The 19,297-nt window shown below is 44.1% G+C and overlaps 1 protein-coding gene across 9 annotated transcripts in view; it reads left to right on the top strand.

Moving 5' to 3' along the window:
* Positions 1-19,297, top strand: part of Spata13 (spermatogenesis associated 13) — a 222,753-nt gene that overhangs the window by 111,799 nt on the left and 91,657 nt on the right. For 4 of the 9 annotated variants that reach the window (XM_052733037.1, XM_052733034.1, XM_052733036.1 and 1 more), the window contains one exon: positions 3,893-4,119. The exons of 3 other annotated variants lie outside the window; for them this stretch is intronic. In XM_052733037.1, the coding sequence (XP_052588997.1) occupies positions 4,117-4,119 (3 nt within the window). In that variant the 5' untranslated portion in view covers positions 3,893-4,116. Of the gene's footprint in view, positions 1-3,892; positions 4,120-8,282; positions 8,459-19,297 lie in introns of those variants that run through there. 2 more of the 9 variants (XM_052733033.1, XM_052733042.1) reach the window with 2 other exon arrangements.

Here is a 19,297-nt window from a genome sequence, read left to right as displayed (position 1 = left end):
GTTAAGGCAGGGTTGTTGGTGGTGGGTTTGTTTTGTCGTCACTGTTGTGGTCTAGAAGTAATGCATAGTCAGTAGCAACTTCAGATTTTTCAGTTTGGCTGTTCCTTAGCCTGGTGTCATGTGGCCAGTTTTCTCTTTGCTGGGCTGCAAAAGTGGTCACTTCTCCCAGTTAGTCCCTAAATCATGAGGAAGAAACACTGACCCCTCCAGTGTTCTGTGCTCCACAGTGGAATGTCTGGTGGGTTAAGTGAAGGCAGTGCGTTTCAGCTTGACATTTTTAACTTACAGTGGGTTTCTCAGGGTACAACCTCATGGTAAGTTGAGGAGTATTTGTGTACTCAGGGCTGTAGGTAAAGACAAAGATGGTGTGACGAACTGCCTGTGTGTTTAAGAGAAGTCTTCTGCTGACCATGGTGGTGCATGCCTCTAGTCCCAGCACTCAGGAGGCAGAAGCAGGTGGATCTCTGTGAGTTTGAGGCCAGCTTGGTCTACAGAGCAAGTTCCCAGACAGCCAGGGAAACCAGAGAAGCCCTGTCTTGATGGGGAAATACAAAAGAGAGAATGAGAGTGAGAAGGTTCTGTGTAGTTGGATTTCAGTGCAAGGGGTGAACCCTGATGGAGATGTCCCTGGCTCACGGGCGTCATTACACCTGGAGCTGGGGGTGTGATGGTGGCCACTCAGGCACATTGGTTCCTGCAGAAACAAATTGCATTTTGATTCTCAGAATGGGCAGAGGAAATAAGATAAGGAATGGAGGAGTAGCATGCAGGTGGGAAGGCTCCACAGAGATGTCTAGAGAAGTTGGTGAGTGTCTAGGGAAGAATCTGTAGCTGTGACATCAGAGGTTTCAGGCAGGGCAGGCTGGATTCTATCTGAAGAGTCTGTTTGATTTGACACTTAGCAATGCATTGACAAAATGCACCAGGCATTCCAAGACTGAAGGGAGGTAACTCAGTGAATTTGGCCACAAAGGTACTCATTGGCTCAACAGTGATCCATGGAGTTCTGCTGTGTGCCAGGCACTGTGCTAGGGGATGAAGCTGTACTTTCAAACAGAACAGGTATGAAGAGTTTCCAGGTAATGCACAGTAGGAGATGTGATCAGCAGTGTATGAGTGAAGCTTCCTCGGAGGAATAGAACCCATGGCCTCTACATGTGTTGTATAATTATTTATTGTAAAGGGATTTATTGAGCAGTGGCCGTCCTCATGCTGGAGAGGTTGAGAACCTGGTTGCTCAGTCCGAGAAGCTGGGCTAGTTTGGCACTGCAGGGCTGGAGGCTCCCTGGACAGTCGCTGGTGTTAAGCTCACTTTGAAAGGTTGAGCTTGGCAGAGCACAGCAGCATTGACAGGTACATTGGCATGGAGCTTGTTTCATGAACTGCCTGTCTTCTCCTGTCTTGGCCCCCAGACCATTGGATGGCATAGCCTACATTTGGGGTGTTTCTTTCCTCATATCAGTCTTCTCTGAAAACCCCTTCACAGACACACCAGAAGTATGCTTCAATAAACATCTCTCAATCCAGCCATGCTGACAGTCAAGTCCAACACCCCCAACCCTGTGCAGGGGTGCTAATACACTGTGATAAGTCAAGAAGGGAATTAGTTATAAGAACTCCAAAAACACAGGCAGGAATTTGAAGAGTTTGTAGAAGAGGCTTGACTTCCTCTCTTCAAGTCCTGGGTCCACTTTCCAGTCTGTGAGTCCCGGGGCCAATAGCACACTCATCTGGGCCACAGTGGTCCTTTCTGCTCTACTGTGTGTGAACGCAGTAGCTGCGTCCAGAGACCTTAAAGGCCTTTCGGACCAGAGATCTCAGACTCAGGACTTCAGTGCTCCAGCAGAATGGTTAAATGATAAATTATGCAAGGTAACTTGTCAATATGTGCATTTTAAAATTTCTCACTAGAAATGTCCCAAACTTTACATCATTTGAGTTAATTCTTTGACTGAAAGAGGACTAGGAGGAGGCATTGTTGGATTGTTGGTTCATACAGCTAAATTAATGGAAACTTTTCTCTCTTGGGCCCTGTAAGAATGGGATAGAGACTGTAAGGGAACGCTCCCAGGCTCCTTTCAGAACAGGGCCCATTGTTGGAAATGTTGAGAACCACTGGCAGGAAACTGCAGCTCACAGTGTGACGAGAAGAAACAAAGAAGATGGGCAGTTCCTGGTGCTTTGTGTGTTCTTAGACGTGGTCCATACCAGGCTCCGGCAACTCCGTAGATAAGGATTAATGATTCTCCATTCACCCTCCTCAGACAGGATTTTGAAAGGTGGTTTATACAGACCTGGTAGTTAACTAGTGACTGTACAGTGGGCTCCCTGAGGGATCTCACTGAGACTCCCCTCCCCGCCACAAGGGCTGACTTGGTCCCCACATTCATCTGGAAAGAGGGATTTCTTTTAACATGTCATTTATTCTGTGGCTAAGCTGTTGTTTCTGGCAATTCTTAATCTTCCTGCTGCTTCACGTGTGCCTATTCTAGACATATCGTGCAAACAGAATCATACAGTATGTGACATTTTGCAATTAGTATCTTTTCTCTGGAATAATATTTTCTAGGTTCCTCTGTATAATAAATAGCATGTGTGAGTATTTCCTATTTATAGTGGAAAATACTGCTTTATGGACAAATTCCATAATTATTCATCCATCCATCACTGCATATTTGGTTTGTTTCTACTTTCTCGTTGTTGTGGATAATACTGCTATAAACTATAGGTTTTCAGTTCTCTGGAGTCTATCTTTAGAAGGAGAGTTGCTGGGTCACGTGGTAACTATGTATTTGAGGACCTACCTACCAGCTTTTCCCCAAAGTGGTGGCACCGTTTTAAATCCACTCTGGCAGAAGAGAGCTCTGGCTCTCCCCCTCCTGGCCAACACTTGAGGTTGTTTAGAATGATGTGGTTCTGTACCAGACTCTTACTCTGGTGCTGGTCATGGTGGTCTCTGGCGGGGGTGAGGGGGGTGGGTGGGGGTGGGGAAGGTTGCTTTTCTCTTTATCTGTCTCCCAAGTTACTGATTTGTTGGTTTTACTTCAATATCTCCTTTTACTCCACTGGAAAAGGAGGATGGAAAGAACAAGGGAGAGCTCAATGCTGGTTAATGTAGATACATATTAACACTTGCTTACAAGTTGTTAGAAAAGTCCAAGTGGGGAAAGGCTGAACTAATGATCGCAAGTAGTGCCTTGGATTCATGGCTGACAAACCTGTAGGACTATAGGTGTAGTCTTGGGTGTTATGATAATTTGTAAATTTTGTTTTCATTTGTGGATCTATTAAAAAAATGTAGCTAACCACGTTCCATATTCTGTCAATGACCACTATATGGGGGAAAACTCAACTGCAGCTGTTAGTACTGGCATGCCAAGAAACTACCAAGGTCACAGTATGTAGTGCAGTGTTCAAACATCTCCAGGGGATGGGGGCGCATTTGCTATTAGCCTCTTACATCGGGCACATTGGTAGGGGTTGCCAGCTAGTACCTTGGTGGTGTTTCTACAAAGTCCCCATGAGGGCCATTAGAAGCAGGCACCCTTCCACAGGGCTCCAGACCTCACATAAAGTGACCTCTTGGTGTAAGTAAACAATACTTTTAAGTACCATTCTCCACTCCTTTAGAACACACTGACATTTATATTGTCTCTTAAATTTAATATGCATATAGTAAGTACTATTTATTTTAATCTTAAGACCATAACCTTCATAACATCAAATAAAAATAGCTGTTTCTCTCTCTAGCACATCACAGATGTTCTTCTGTATGTAGAACAGATGTCTAGTGTTCTTTTCACGTTATCTGCTCACTTAATGCTTTTTAAGTATTTATTGATCCTGGCACTAGATGTACCCAGATAGAAAGATGTTGTTCCGTCTCTTGCAGACTGCACGATGCACAAGGAAGCAGCCCTGAGATGTGGTGTAAGAAGTCAGTGCACAGGAAACTGAACACACACAAGGATGCTTTGAGAGATCTGAAGGCAGAGTGCGTAATTGAACACAAATCACCGAGGGCGACAGTTTTATAGTCAGCAGTTCTGACACTTCCTGGATGACTCTGGCCAAGATGCTCACTTACTCTTCCTAAGTGTCATTAAGGGATTGTGCATGGTAAGATCACACTGGAAATTTTTAGAATGAGATGAGTTTTTGAGAGACACTGTTGTGTGGTGGAGAAGAAGTCAGGCTTTGTTATCCCACCTTGGGTTCCTCTGTAGCTGTCTAGGACTTGGTGACCTCAGATGTAGTAAAAGATAACTGTAGTCACAGTGGAACAGAGGATGATTGGGCTGTTCCTGGTGTTTTACAGATCAAGAGCTACAGAGCCGAATAGGTCCCTGAAATATATTTCAGTATGATAATAAATGGGAAAAGGAAAGACGTGAAAAGATCCAAAGGGGGGCTCAGAAATGTTGGGGATGTAGCTTGGTGGTAGCATGCTTACTTTACAAGGGCAGGGCCCTGGGTTTGACTCCCAGAACTGAAAAAAAATGTGAATCATTTCTGTTCATTGTGATACTTTTAGAGTCATATAAAGACTGAGTCATTTAATTTTGTTGTTGTTGTTTCCTTGCCTATTTATCTTGGCTCAGAATGGTCTCGTTCAGTGCCTGGGACATATTGTTGACTTGAAGAAACTGTCAGGTAGATTTGATTGCTCCAGTAGAATATTGGATTGACTAGAAAGAACCAATGTGAATAAAAGAAAGATGAGTGAAGTGAGCAGTGAGCTGCCTGCTGTGGGGGAGGAGTGACCCAGAAGTGCTGGAAAAGCACTTTATTACCCCCCCCCCCCTCTCTTGGGCTGGGGTTGGAACCCAAAGCATTCCATGTACTAGACAAGTGCCCTGCTGTGTGCTGAATACCCAACCCCGGGACTTAATGCTTTAGAAACCTTGACTTTAAACCTTAACAGTAAAACTAGATTTTTTAAAAAAAATTTTCATCTTCAGAAAGAAGTTATGACTTACCTTTCTAGTCTTTAAAAATCATCCACAACTGCTAAAAATATTTATAATATTTGTGTGATGAACAGGCAAAAATAACAGTGACATAAACATTCTGCCACCAGATGGTCTCAGTAGAAATATTGTAAAGACAGAAAGTGTGAGCCAGCCAGTAGTGACTGGGCAGAGACTAAGCCGGGCAAAGTACAGATTTCCAAACATCACTGCATGGCTTCCCTGCAAGCATTTCGTGAACACGTGTCAGAGATTTAGTTAGATTAAGTTAACTCCTTAATGTGGACTCCACAGGATGTTGGAGTTGGCTCCCAAATCAGAAGAGATTTATATATTCTCTTGGGAAAGACAAGAAAAAATTTGCCAAGTTAGAAACAAAACTGGGAAATGCTCTATAGGTAAAACCATAGCTCTTGTGGTAATCTTTTCTGAAGGGTAGAAACTGTTTGTATCTCTAGTGAGCAAAAAGGAAAATCTATAAATTAACTGGTAACTTGCCTAAGTCACAGTAAATAGCAAGTCAAAATAGTATGTGATCTCGTGGAGGGTGACACCTACTTTGGGTAGACCAGTTCTGCTCTGGTTTTGTGTTGGAAGGTTGGTTAGCCATCCATCCATCCATCTATCCATCCATCCATCCATCCATCCATCCATCCATCCATCCATCCATCGCCTGTGTTTTGGCTAATTTAAAAAAATACATTATACATTAGGAGTAAAAAGTGGCCATTGATACCAATAGAATTGCTAGGAAGCTTGGAACTTTTTATTGATTCTTCAGTTCTCCTAGGGGCATGGGGTCTCCTGGGAGGCAGAGAATTATCTTGGGCTGACGTCCCCTGAAAAACACATATGGTTAGCCTACATATCCCTTGGGTTCTGTAGCCTTAGATTCAGCCAGCTGCAGATTGGAAATACTAAAAAGAAATATGACGAGCAATTACCTGATACTGATAGTGTGAGAATGGTGATCTCGGGTGATTTCAGGTATCCAGGACAGACAGCGTGGTTGGGCTATTTGCGAACACTGGGCTAGTTTCCAGTAAGGTTTCTGCATCTGTGGACTTCAGTACCAGCTGAGCAAGATGTCCAGAACCAGTCCTCCACAGATGTTCAGGTGACTCAGTGTCTGTCTGGTATGCACAAGAGTCCTGAACCCTGCAAAACAGAACCCTGCTTTGTTCTTCTAGTCCTCCAGGGTCTTCCTCCCCTCTCCTCTCACCTCATTTGCCTCTATACTCACGGGACTAAGTGTCAGCTCCTTTCAGCTTCTTCTCACTCGGAAACATAGTCCTAGGAAGTTGCCATTTGTTTACTCGGAGTATCTATTTTTGTTGTATCTGGGCATCAGACCCGGCTTTGCACAAGATAGGCAAGAACTCTACCCCTAAATTACATCTTCAGTCCTTTATTTTGACTTTTTAAGACAGGATCTCACTGTGTAGCACAGGCTATCCTCAAACTCAAGTGCTCTAGCCTCTGCCTCCTGAGTACCACATCTTTTTTTTTTTTTTTTTTTAAAGATTTATTTATTATGTATACAGTGTTCTGTCTGCATGTATCCCTGCAGGCCAGAAGAGGGCACCAGATCTCATCACAGATGGTTGTGAGCCACCATGTGGTTGCTGGGAATTGAACTCGGGACCTTTGGAAGAGCAAGCAGTGCTCTTAACCTCTGAGCCATCTCTCCAGCCCCTGAGTACCACATCTTTATACATTGCTTAGGAAGTTGCATTCTAGCAAAGCAGAAATCTTGCTGGGGGTCAGGGGGAGGGGTGTAGTTGTCTCAGATTTGTGGATTTCAGACCCAGACAACACAGTCCACAAGAGACTTGCACAGATGTCTTGTTGAGTCTCTTTGGAGTTACTATAGGGCTGGTATTACTCATTTTCATTCTGCTGGCAGTCCATATTGCTTTCTTAGGAAACGTGGGTTACAATTGAAAACTGGACCGATGTTAGGCAAGACAATGAATGCTGTTTTACATTCTCTTCTCATGCAAAACCTGGACAGTGCTATGTGGGCCTGCCCCACATGTTGCCATTAGAATGTAGGAACAAATACAGGTTTTTGAAATTCATCAAAGTTGGGTGAATGACAGCCACAACAGATCTCCAGTAAGTACCAGAGGGCATCTGTGATGCCCTCCCTCCTCAAAGAGAGACTCTGTGCCTTTATGTGGTTGATCAATTGTGGTGTTGTTGGTATGTTTAGAGTCCATGTTTACATTCTTAGAGTCATAAAATCTTACAGTTAGGAAAACCCTCCATGGTTTGTAGCACGAGGTTTGGCCTTAAACTCAAACTCTGTCCCCCTCTTTGATTCCACCCACTGGTCCCTCCACACGGTGGGAAGTTGAACCTTGCTAGACAGCATGCAGTTGGTAAGCATCGTTAACTAGTTTTCAGTCACAGAATGAAGCCGTCTTACCCTGACGTTGATTTTTGCCAGAGTGTGCACCTCAATTGGTTCTTGGTCTCTCTTCCAGAGGAAACCATTGTCTTACCTAGCGTTGTATTTCAAAGCTGAATGTTGCAGAATCCTTTGGCTGATTGTGAAAAGATGTGTCAAACTGTTGTCCAAAGCATTGCTGGGCTGACCCTTGTTTCCTTTAAGCCCTGGTGGCATATTCCTACAGGAGGCTGAGGCAGGAGGATTTTGAGTTTAAGGCCAGTGTAGGCTACCTAGTAAGTTCCAGGCTGGGATGGGATGGAGGCGGGGAGACAGTAATAAATAATTATATTTTTGCCGGTTATTTTTTTTTTAAAAGCAAAGGTAAACTTAGATATATCAAAGGATACAGGAGTCAAAGGTTGTACAGTCACTTATTTGAACATTCTAAAAATATGTATTGTTACACCATGGGTGAACTTCAAGAACACAGCGCCAAAGAGTGAGAGAACAAAGACCACGTGGTGTGTAATCCAGCAGGTGCCTATCCATGGAGACAGTAAGCAGCTCAGCTGTTGTCAGGGGCAGGAAGAGAAGCCAGCTGAAGGGAGGAGGAGGAGGAGGAGGAGGAGGAGGAGGAGGAGGAGGAGGAGGAGGAGGAGGAGGAGGAGGAGACAGGAGAATAATAGCTCCAGGATTCTGAAGAAGGAGACCTGTCACTGTGAATCGTTATTTACGCTTCATCTTTTTCTGCATTTCATATTCACGGGAAGAGATTTCCGTGAAACCAGGGGAGCGAGGTCCTCCCCAGAGATGTGGATAGTGCAGTGTGTACCACGTGTTCTGTGAAACAGAAACTGATAGAGCTGGAGCATCACAGCAGCTCACCTTGTTAGGGGTGGGGTTGAGAAGGAAGGAGGAAGATGCAGCACAGGGGAGACGTTTCCCTCAGAGATTGATGGAGGGATCTTTATCATCAAGATTCCAGAGGTGAACTTGGAGTTGCCAAGTGTCTTCTCCGTATCCTCTGCCCCAAATCGTCAGGACCACTCTGTAGAGGATGTGGCATAAACCAGTGCCGGGATCATTAATCAAGGTGACATCCTTTTAGCTTTTCCCATGTCTCTTCTCAGGATTCTATGTGCAGAAGTCTCACATGCTCTAGCTGAGCTTTGTAAAATCTATTTCTTGACTGACTTATTGCTCAAGGCTCAAATGAAGGAAAAGGACATTGTTTTTCCTGAACCTGCTACTGAGAACTTGACTCGGTGTGCAGATTGGTGTGTGGTGTCTGGTGAGCAGTTGTGTGTGGATAAAGGATGAAGACTTCAGTGACTGGCCATACTGTTACCTCATGGCCAATTCCTGAAAGCAGGAAGTGGGGTAAGGAGATGGTGGGATCATTCGGCAGGCAAAGGTGCTTGCTGCCAAGTCTGATGACCCAAGTTCAGCCCTTGGAACCCACATTGATGTAGCGTCATTTCTGGCTTCAAATTCACAGGATGTACTAGTTCTGGGACTGGATTTCTTTCTCTTAAATGGTATATGGGAGAAGAAACTGGAAAGTAATTCTTTATATTAGAAAGTCCAGGTGATTCAGAAGTTTGTGTTTTCAGTGCTGGGGGTGGAGCCATGGACCTTCCACTGTCACTTGAGCACACTATCCTTGAGCTGTACCACTGCCTGAGAATTTTTGTCATTACTGCCCCCCCCAGAAGAATGACTTTACCTCGTTGGCATCTAAAGCTAATATTTACCGAGAGGCCCTGAAAGTTCCATACAATATTTATTGAGCTTCTGTTTGGTGCAGACTCTGCTGTATACACATGCTGTGGCTGGGGATGACTAAGACAGGGCCTCTCTTTGAGCAGCTTGTCTGAGGGGACAGGGCCTGGCTTGGAGCAGTTTGCCTGAATGGAAGTCTACCAGTCATGCCGAGGCTAGCCTTCTGTTGTAGGGAGTGTGTCCCAGGAATCCTGGCACATGCCATGGTTTAGGGTGGAGTTCTCAGTACCAGGAAGGCAGTGAGAGAACTGCATTTCCCAAAATGGAAGCTCATAGGTGAGTGAGGATCACCCAGGGATGCCAGCAGGGGTCCAGGTGGAGGCAGACCACAGGCCTTGTCTGTGATAACAGCCCGCAGCAGTTACAGTTAGACATTGTCAATAACTAATATTGTTTAATCCTCACTGTGGCCCTCTGGGGTCTCTGCTGCTAACCCTGTTAAACTGATGGAAAATCTAAAGAAACAGTCTTCAGGAATATCCAAAACTGATTATGAATCCCCACGAATCCAATATAGTTTGGAAATTTTTAAATAATTTAATTGGTAAATTATTTAAAACATTGTTTTGTGAGTTTTATTTCAATATAGTTAAGATCTCTGTAACGTAAAATTTACTGTTTTGCACCCTCTCAGATGTACAGATCCTTGATCATTCTGTTCACAACATTCACCATTTACATCCAGAACATTCTCATTTTTCCAAACCGAATCTCTTATCTGGGAAACAGTGCATCCCCATTGGCCCTGCCCTTCTGTGTTCTGACTGTACACATTTCATTCACTGGGTACCTTATGTAACTGTACAATGTTTACCGTTTTGTGACTGGCTTATCTCACCAAGCCAAGTGTTCATCCATGTGTCAAAATGCCCTTACTTTCTAGGGACAAATGATGTTTTATTTTGTTGTATATACCACAGTTTTGTCTGTCCATCTATCCGTCTGTCTGCCTTTCCATCCATCCATCCATGCACACACACTTGGGTCAAGTCTTTCGTTTGGCTATTACAAATGATGCTGCTGTAGACTCATGTCTACAGATACCTGTTTTTGTTTTTGTTTCAGTTTTGTTTTGTTTTTTTCGGGACAGGGTTTCTCTGTGTAGTTTTGGTGCCTGTCCTGGGTCTCGCTCTGTAGACCAGGCTGGCCTCGAACTCATAAAGATCCGCCTGGTTCTGCCTCCCGAGTGCTGGGATTAAAGGTGTGCGCCACCACCGCCAGCTCAGATGCCTGTTTTATCTCCTGTCTTCAGTTCATTTGGGAGTTAATCTACAAGGGGACTGCTGGGACAAATAAGAATTCTGTGTTTGTTTGTTTGTTTGTTTGTTTGTTTGTTTTTTGAGGACCCTTCAAAGTGGCTCTCGTAGTGGCTGTAACATTTTACATTTTCATCAATGGTGCACAAGAATTCCAACATTTCTATGTCTTCAACACTTTAAAATAAAATAGTAGCCATCGTAAATGGGTGTGAGGGTGAAAGCATTGGTGTGGTATGTGTATATACATACATATGTACATACATACATACATACATACACACACACATACATACAGGTCATGAAAAGAATACATTCATGTAACTTTAAAGATGAATCTCTGGTAATGTAAGGGGATTTTCTTCTCATAGCTTGAGGCAATGTGGCTTGGCTGGTGAACGTGGAGGCAGTTTCTGTGGATTTAGAGGGAATACTCTGGTCATACTCCCTGGGGCAAATGGCAGCTCTCATTGTTGCCTATGATGTGATTTCAGGACTTAGATTTTTACCTCTGTAAAATGAAAGTGATAATACAAGATGTGATTGCCTCGCTTTTCTGTGTAATGAGTGCCAAAGCTAGTGCATGCTTGTAACTGCGTAGTACCAACCTGATGTGTGCCATGGTTCTCCGTGTGTGTGTGTGTGTGTGTGTGTGTGTGTGTGTGTGTGTGTGTGTGTGTGTGTATGTTCCTCATCTGTGCTACATATCCCTATGGTGAAGTTTAATTTATAACTAGGCACAGTTAGTTATTAACAGTAATAAACATAACGATTACAACAGTTACTGTCCATATAGTCTCTCTTAAAGTCTCATAGTAGCCATGTTATGGCACATCAGGTGACCATCACTGTATCTCAGTATTAGGGGTGCTGGTAATTGCATATGAAAAAGAAAGCTGTAAAATGTGTTCTTTAACTTAAGACGTAGAAAGACCGCAAACCTCAGGGTTGCCAAGCCCAATGGTAAGAACTGATCCTCTGTTTTCCACCAGTGAAGTTACTAAGAAGGAAAGACTTCGTTTTTCAGTTTGCCACCTCATTGACTGACAGTCCATCTATCCATTAATGCATAAAGTCTGTTGCTACTGGTAGTCATATAAAAGGAAGGGCTTATTGGCTTTGCAGAGGGGGATGCTGTGGAAGGGCAGTCAGTGAATGGGGAAGTGGCAGCCTTGTCTTTGTCAAAGCTGCCACAATTGTTTGAGTCTTAAATCTTTGTCCTCAGCCTGGAGCGGGGTGATTCTTGTCCTGTGAAGCTCAAAGTCAATGAGTGTTTTCAGAATCAAAGACCTGATACTTTCCCACTGCAAATAGTGGGCAGCTTGGGGCAAGGCAACTGGATCCTAGTAAAGCATCCATCCTGGAGCAGGCTGATGCACCTTCCGGGTTCCTGGTGGTTATGCACAGTGTTTCCGTTATCAGCTGCAATGACTGTAGAATCGAGGTTGGAGTTAATTCCATCACCTCTCAGTACTGCTAAGAAGCTAGTGAGCAGAACAAACAGAGCCAGGGGCCCAGAGAGCCCTTCCCTTCCTGTGGATGGTGGCTCATCTAGCTAGTAAGTTATGCACTGGGGGAGGATGACAGTATAGAGAAGTGTTGGGGTTTCAGTGGTCCGTAGGTTTGGCCTGACTTTCTTCTTTGTGGCAACCCAGTGTCTCAGTGAGTCTTGACATAGGCCCTTGGTCAAAAGGAACTGATGGTCCCACTGCCTGTAATAGCTTTAATCAGCTGTAATCTGTGTAATCTGCAAAAGGATATTTCTAAGTGTAGGGAGAAAGGAAAATTAAGAACAAATTAGCTTGTTCAGAAATTATTGTGCGTTCCCATTTGAAGCCACTCTATTTGAAAAGACCCAGTCACTGAAGACTGGAGAATTAATGTTTTCTTTTTGACCCTAAAGCCCGTTGAAACATTTTCACCAAAACACAAAGGTCCTGGAAGTAAGATTGAGAACTACATTTTCATTGCCTTTTTTTGTTTTTGTTGGAGATGGTCTGTCTCCCTCTGTAGCCCAGGTTGGCCTCTATCCTGAGATGGCAGTCTTTCTGCTACATGAGTGCTGGGATCACTAGTGTAAACTACCATGCCGGGCATTTTTATTGCCTTCTTGACGAGGTTATCTTCTAGAGAGCACATGAGTTGTGACTTCTGGGGCCTTTGGCACCAACACAGCAGTGGGGATCTGTGGGGATATATTATGTACCCCAATATATTATGTACCTTAATAAACTTACCTGGGGATCAGAGGACAGAGCCAGCCACTAGATTAGACATAAAGGCCAGACAGTGGTGGCATACACCCTTAATCCTATCACTCGAGAGGCAGAGATCCGTCTGGATCTCTTCGAGTTCAAGGCCACACTGGGAACAGAGTCAGGCAGTGGTGGCACACTTTAATCCCAGCACTTGAGATCCCATGCCTTTGCTTGGAAAGCACACACGCCTTTAATCCCAGGAAGTGACATGGCTGGGTGGAGAACAGTATATAAGGCGTGAGGAGACAGGAACTAAAGAACAGTTCAACTGAGACAGACCCTCAGGGGGGAGGACTCAGGCTTTCAGTCTGAGGATTCGTGGAAACAGGATGGGCTGAGGAGTTGGCAAGGTGAGGTTGACTGTGGCTTGTTCTGTTTCTCTGATCTTTCAGCATTCACCCCAATATCTAGCTCAGGGTTTTTTTTTTTTGTTTTTTTTTTTTTAATGAATAAGACCTTTTAAGATTCGTGTTACAGGGATCCTTGTGCTTAGGGAGCAGTGTCGTTTTAGGAATCAGTTTGATGATCACAATAGAACCCAGGATAGATATTTAAAACTGCCATCCTCTTGCTCTCTGAAGTGTCCACTAGACGTTGAGTCATCTCAGATGACCAGAAGTGTAGGCCTTTAACTTGCTGTTCCTTTTCCCAAAAGGTGAGTGTGTTTGATGAGACTGGATGGTCACACACTTCAAGCATGGTGGCGAGGAGTTGGAGGTGGAACGGCAGTCCCAGCCAATGGTTACCTGATAAAGTAAAACCAGCTAGCAACAGCACGGACACCATAGCCTGGGGGCTCCTCACACCCCTGGACCCCTCCCTGCATGTTGGTTCATGCTGGGCTCCTTGCTTCAGGCTGTCTTTCTCTGTCCCTTCAGAGGGGATTCTAGGACCACTGCACCAGTCTGCTCCTGCTGGTGCCAGTTGCTGTCCAGATGACAGAGCAACTTGGGGGTCGGTGTCTCATGTTTATATTGCTGCTCAGTGTCAGGCCCAGGACATATCTGTGGCTAACTCCTGACTACTCTCCTTATAAGTTGTGAAAAACAATGCCTACCCATCCACCTGTCCATCTGTCTGTCTGTCCATCCACCCACTTACCTAAATGCATACCTAGATATGGAGGTATTGTGGGGTTTTTTTAATTATTATTCTTAAGAGCTTCCTGAGCTTTACTGATCAACAATGAGCAAATCTACTGAGAGCTAGAGAGCTCGCTGATAGAGAGTTCACTGAGTATGCATGACACTACAAGAAGCAAACAAACTTAGTGTCTTTCCACCAAGACCTCCCCACTTCCCTCAAACCTCCAGCCCCTGGCATTCACCATTCTACTTTCTGCTTTAAATTGTGCATGTGAGTGAGGTCTTGTAGGACTTGTTTTCTCTTTGACACTGCTCCACCCATGTTCCCTGACCCTTTAGTTGGTTTTATACTCCCCCACCCATAGGCACTTTGATTGGTCTCACATTCCCCACCCCATAGGCATTTTGATTGGCCCCACACTTCTCTACCCATTAGCACTTTGTCTGGTCTCACATCTTGGCTGTTTTGAAAAAGCAGTGAGCATGAGGGTGAAGACATACATCTCTTTAAAGAGCGTACTGATTATAGGTCTTTTGAGAAGTGGGGAGGAGAATGATATAGTTCGTCTCCTCAGTTTTTTGGAAGTACCTCCATACTCTTCTATAATAGCTATACCACCTTACCCTACCAACTAAGGTTCCTTTTCTTTACATCCTTCTTAAGGTTTCTGCCTCTTAAGAGTTTGATGATAGACTCCATAAGTGGTGTGAAGTGTAGCTTCTTGTAGTTTTGATTTGTGATGTTGAAAACTTTTTCATAGATTTCTTGGCCATCTGTAGTTCTTTAAAAAAATACTTTTAGTCACATTTCTTTAGTGTGTGTGTGTGTGTGTGCACTTGCACATGTGTACCATGGCATGCATATGGAGGGCAAAGGACAGGTTTCCAGAACTGGTTGTCTCCTTCCACCATGTGGGTCCTGGAAATTGAACTCAGGTCCGCAGTCTTGATTGAAGGCACATTTACACACTGAGCCACCTCGCTGGCCCCATGTGTATGTGTACTTTAGGGAACTATTAATCTGGTGTGGTAATGTACTCATGTATCCCAGCACTGGGAAAACTGAAGGATAGTGAGTTCAAGGCCAGCTTGGCTACTTAATGAAGCCCTATGTCAAGAGAACAACAACAAATATAAAAAGGAAAATAGTTTGTTCGGGTATTTTCCATTTTGAAGTGTATTAACTTGGTAGCTTATTGTTACCAATGAGTTGAGCTCCATGTGAACTTCTTCCTTTCTCTTTTCTGAAGCAGACCCTCTCTATGTGGTCCTATGTATTCAGAATCCTCCTGTGCCATCCTCCAGATGCTGGGATTGTAGGTGTGCACCACACCTAGGTAGGATTCCAGTTTTATGCTGAAGTCTTGTTTTGTTTTCTTTTTTGAGAAAGGGTCTCACTATGTAGCTTTGGTTGTCCTGAAACTCACTATGTAGACCAGGCTGGCCTTGAACTTACAGAGATTTACCTGCCTTTGCTCCCAAGCACTGGGATCAAATGTGTGTACCACCATGCTAACCCCTTACGTTGAAGTCTTTAATTGATCTTGAAATGAATCTGTGTATTCTATAGGGTTCGGTTTCATTCTTTGGTGTGCAGTATGCCATTTTCCAACACTTTTAATAAATGTCACTGTCTACCCCCCATTTTTGGTACCTTGTCAAGTATGAGTTGATCATATTAAGTATATATGCACGAGTGGCTTAGTTTCTTGGCCCTTGTGATGGCTAGCATCCATTGTCAACTTGACAGAATTTAGGATCACCTGGAAGCTGGGCCTCTAAGCATGCCCATGGGAGATTGTCCTGATTGCATTAATCAATGTGGAATAACCTATCTTAATTGTAGGTGAGATTATTCCCTGGCTGGGACCCTGGACTGTGTAAGTGCAGAAGGGGAACTGTACAGGCATTCATCACTCTGTTTTTGTGGATATGATGTGACTAGCTGCCTTAAGCTCTTGCCTTGGCTTCCCCTCTTTGATGGACTGTGCCTTGGACTATGAGCTAAAATAAGCCTTTTCTACTGTAGGTTGCTAATGATTAGAATATTTTACCATAGCAACAGGGAAAGAAACTAAGATAGCTTCCTGCTCTATTGTGCTGCTCTATACATCACTTTTATGCCAATATTATGATGTCTTAATTGTGATAGTTTTATAATATAATTTGAAATCAGGTAATATGATCTCAAAAATAGCTTTGCCTATTTGGATCCTTTTATGGTTGGTTGCATATGAATTTTCAGATTCCCCCCATTTCTGTTGTAGAGATTATGTGGAACATATAGATCACTTTGAGTAATATGAACATTTTAACTATATTAGTTTCTATACTAATAATCTTCTGTTTCTCTCATCTGTGTCCAACTCCTTGGTTAAATTTATCTTTAATTTTCTTTTTTTTTTCAAACTGTTCTTGCAAATAGGATTGTTTTCTTGATTTCTCTGTACAGATAATTCATTGTCAGCATATAGAAAGACTGTTGGTTTTCATATGGTGGTTTTGTATACTGCAGCTGTGCAGTGGTGTTTATTCATTCTAACAGTTTGGGCTGTAGTCAGTGTAGGGTTTCCTCTGCATGACACTCTGAAAGCCTGGGTAGTACAACTTCTTTTCTGATTCTTGAGACAGGTTCTCATATGGCCTAGGTTGACCTTGAACTTACTATGTAGCGGAAGATGACCTTGAACTCCTGATGATCTTGCTTCTACCCTCCAAGTGTTGCGAGTGTAGATATGTGCTGCTATGCCTGGCTGGTTCCTTAATTCTGGTTGCTTGCCTAACAGTTTTAGGTAGGACTTTTAATTATTATGTTGGCATTGTGGAGCATAGGCACTCTTGCCTTGTTCTTGGCCTTAGAGGGGTAGCTTGTAACTGTTAAATATTGACTTCATGGCTTGTTATACATGGCCTTTATAATATTGGTGATTGATGTTCTTGGATATCATGTTTAATGAAGTTTTTCTCATGAATGTTACATTCCACCAAAAGGTCTTTCTCACATCTCTTGAGATGAATGGATGAATGTAAAATTATCCTTCACTTTGCTGAGGATCCATAGTCATCAAGGGTATTGGCTTTTGGTTTTCTTCCTAGTCAGAATATTTAAAACTGGACTCTTTGCATACCCCACCCCCTTCACTTGCTTCTCAAAGACTTCAGTGAATCTGTACCACATACCTTGGGACCTTGCCCAATGCTAGACTCATTCCTGTCTCCTGCCAAGCTCACACACATGCACACGCTCAGGCACATGCACACATGCATGTGCACACACATATACACAATCCAGCATCGGGCCATGTTGATGGCATCCCTGACCTCAAGCTCTGAGTCCATTCCCCCGCCCTCAGTTGTCTCACCCTGGCAGCCTTCAGTGGTGCTGTCCTTTGATCTGCAGAGGCCATCTGATGCCTAGACACTGCTGGATGCTCCATTGTCCTCAGAGTGGATCGCAAGTCCACCTCTCCTTCCCACCTTCCTTCAGCCAGGGTCTCTGCTTCCGACTGTTACAATTTCCAGTTGTCTGCTCTGACAACTGTGCTGATGCCTCTTCTGAGGGAGGCTGTTGAGGATGCTAACACTGTCCATGCTGCTGGAATCACAGATTCTTCCCCAGACCCTCCGTAGTGGCTGGGATGGGTTTGCTGGCTGTGGTCCTCATATCAGTGTTTGCTCTAATATCACATAGGCAGGCGGGACCTAGCAAACATTTGGTGTGTGATTGATCAAGGAAATGAACCACTGACATCTCATTTGAAGTTGGTTGTTGTTAAACGGTGGAGGAGTTACGCCAGTCAGAGGACCCTTACTTCAACGGGGAAGGCTGTGCCTTCCTAAGCTGTTTGCCAGAGTGACGACAGTCTCGGTTGTCGTTGCAGGTGTCCTTACTGCCTGTGGCTCTGAGCCGTTTATGGAACCCCTCCCAGGGGCAACTGAGATGCTTGTCAGATCTCTCGATTCTCTTGCATCAGGACACTTGCTTTAAGAGGGACCACTGGGACTTAAAGAGTGACTGCCACGTTGTTGTAAGTCCCGAAGAGTTTTTGGAAAAGAAACGCGCCCTCCAACTTTGATAGGTGGGGGGGTGAGGCAGATGATGTGAGGTTTTGTTTTTGTTTTTAATGAAATTTAAATATAATTCTATGGGTCACACTATAGGACATTGGGAGTCTGTCCAACTTGCCAGATATTGAACCAGTGAGAAGACTGGCTTTGTCTATTGGATGGGCAGATAGAGGCTCAGGGAGTTGCCACTTACGAGCATTGTTCTTGTGTCACTGCTTTCCTTTAGTTCTAAGAGTGCTGCTGTTGTCAGGAATTGCAAACAGCCATCAGGTCAGTCCAGGTGGAGATAGCATGCACGGAAGGTCTGGGGCAGCAGGTTAGAGGCACTAACACCACAGCAGTCTGGCCTTCTCATGTGTGGGAGCCCATGGCAGCACAGGCACTACAGGTTCACCTCTGTGTGGGGGCCTTTGTGGTTTTGCCTCTGTCTGCAACATTGAGGACAGATCCCTGGGCTGAGAGACTGGGGAAGGCAGCTACATGTGTGAGGAAACCTCTTGACGACTGAGAGCCATCAGAGAGGAAGCCAGAGAAGGCCAGGGACAAAGGTGCTGTCTTAGTTAGGGTCTCTATTGCTGTGATGAGACACCATGACTATGGCAACTCCTGTAAAGGGAAACACTTAAATGGGCCTGGCTTACAAGTTCAGAGGTTTAGTCTGTTTTCAACATGGTGAGGAGCATGGCAGTATGCAGGCAGACATCATGTTGGAGAAGGAGCCTAGAGTTCTACGTCTGGATCAGCAGGCAGCAGGAATAGAGAGAGAGAGATACTGGGCCTGACTTGAGCATTTGAAACACCAAAGCACAACCCAGTGACACACTTCTACCAACAAGAGCACACCCTAAGATTTCAAATATGAGTCTATTGGCCATTCTTGTTCAAACCACCACAGATGCCATCTCAAAAGACTGTAGAGGGTCTCTGTCACACCAAGAAGAAAGAGGACATTGCTTCTCTTCTTTTTCACGTCACTATCATTTAGGCTTCTACTGATCACTTCAGGTTCCTCTTTATATAGAACAATGACTATTCACTGACTTTGGTATATTACTAGTGAACAATTACTAACAGATTAACCCTGTTACCATTAGTGTCTTAGTTTCTTTCCATTGGACTCTTGACAAAAGCAACTTAATGGAGAAAGGGCTTTCTTTGGCTTATTTGGCTTATTATGGCAGAAGTTTGAGGCAGTTGGTCACATTGAATGCACAGTCAGGAACCAGACAAGATGATGGATGCTGATGCTCAGCCAGCTTTCTCCTTTTTATGCAGTCTAGGGCACCAGCCCAGGGAATGATGCCACCCAGATTTAGGGTGGGTCTTCTCACCTAATTAATATAACCCTCACAGGTGTGCACCAAGGCTTGTTTCATAGATGATGCTAAAGCTTGTCAAGTTGAAAATCAATATCAATCATCATGATTAGTAAGTAGTTTATTTGCAATTATGAATTAATTCAAATTGGGGTAATAATATGAGC

The sequence above is a fragment of the Peromyscus californicus genome, unplaced genomic scaffold (genome assembly GCF_007827085.1).
Source record: "Peromyscus californicus insignis strain IS unplaced genomic scaffold, ASM782708v3 Scaffold_12__1_contigs__length_115047231, whole genome shotgun sequence".
Lineage (NCBI taxonomy): Eukaryota > Metazoa > Chordata > Mammalia > Rodentia > Cricetidae > Peromyscus > Peromyscus californicus.
Note: the sequence above shows the minus strand (reverse complement) of the source record. Positions and strands in the feature narration are given on the sequence as shown.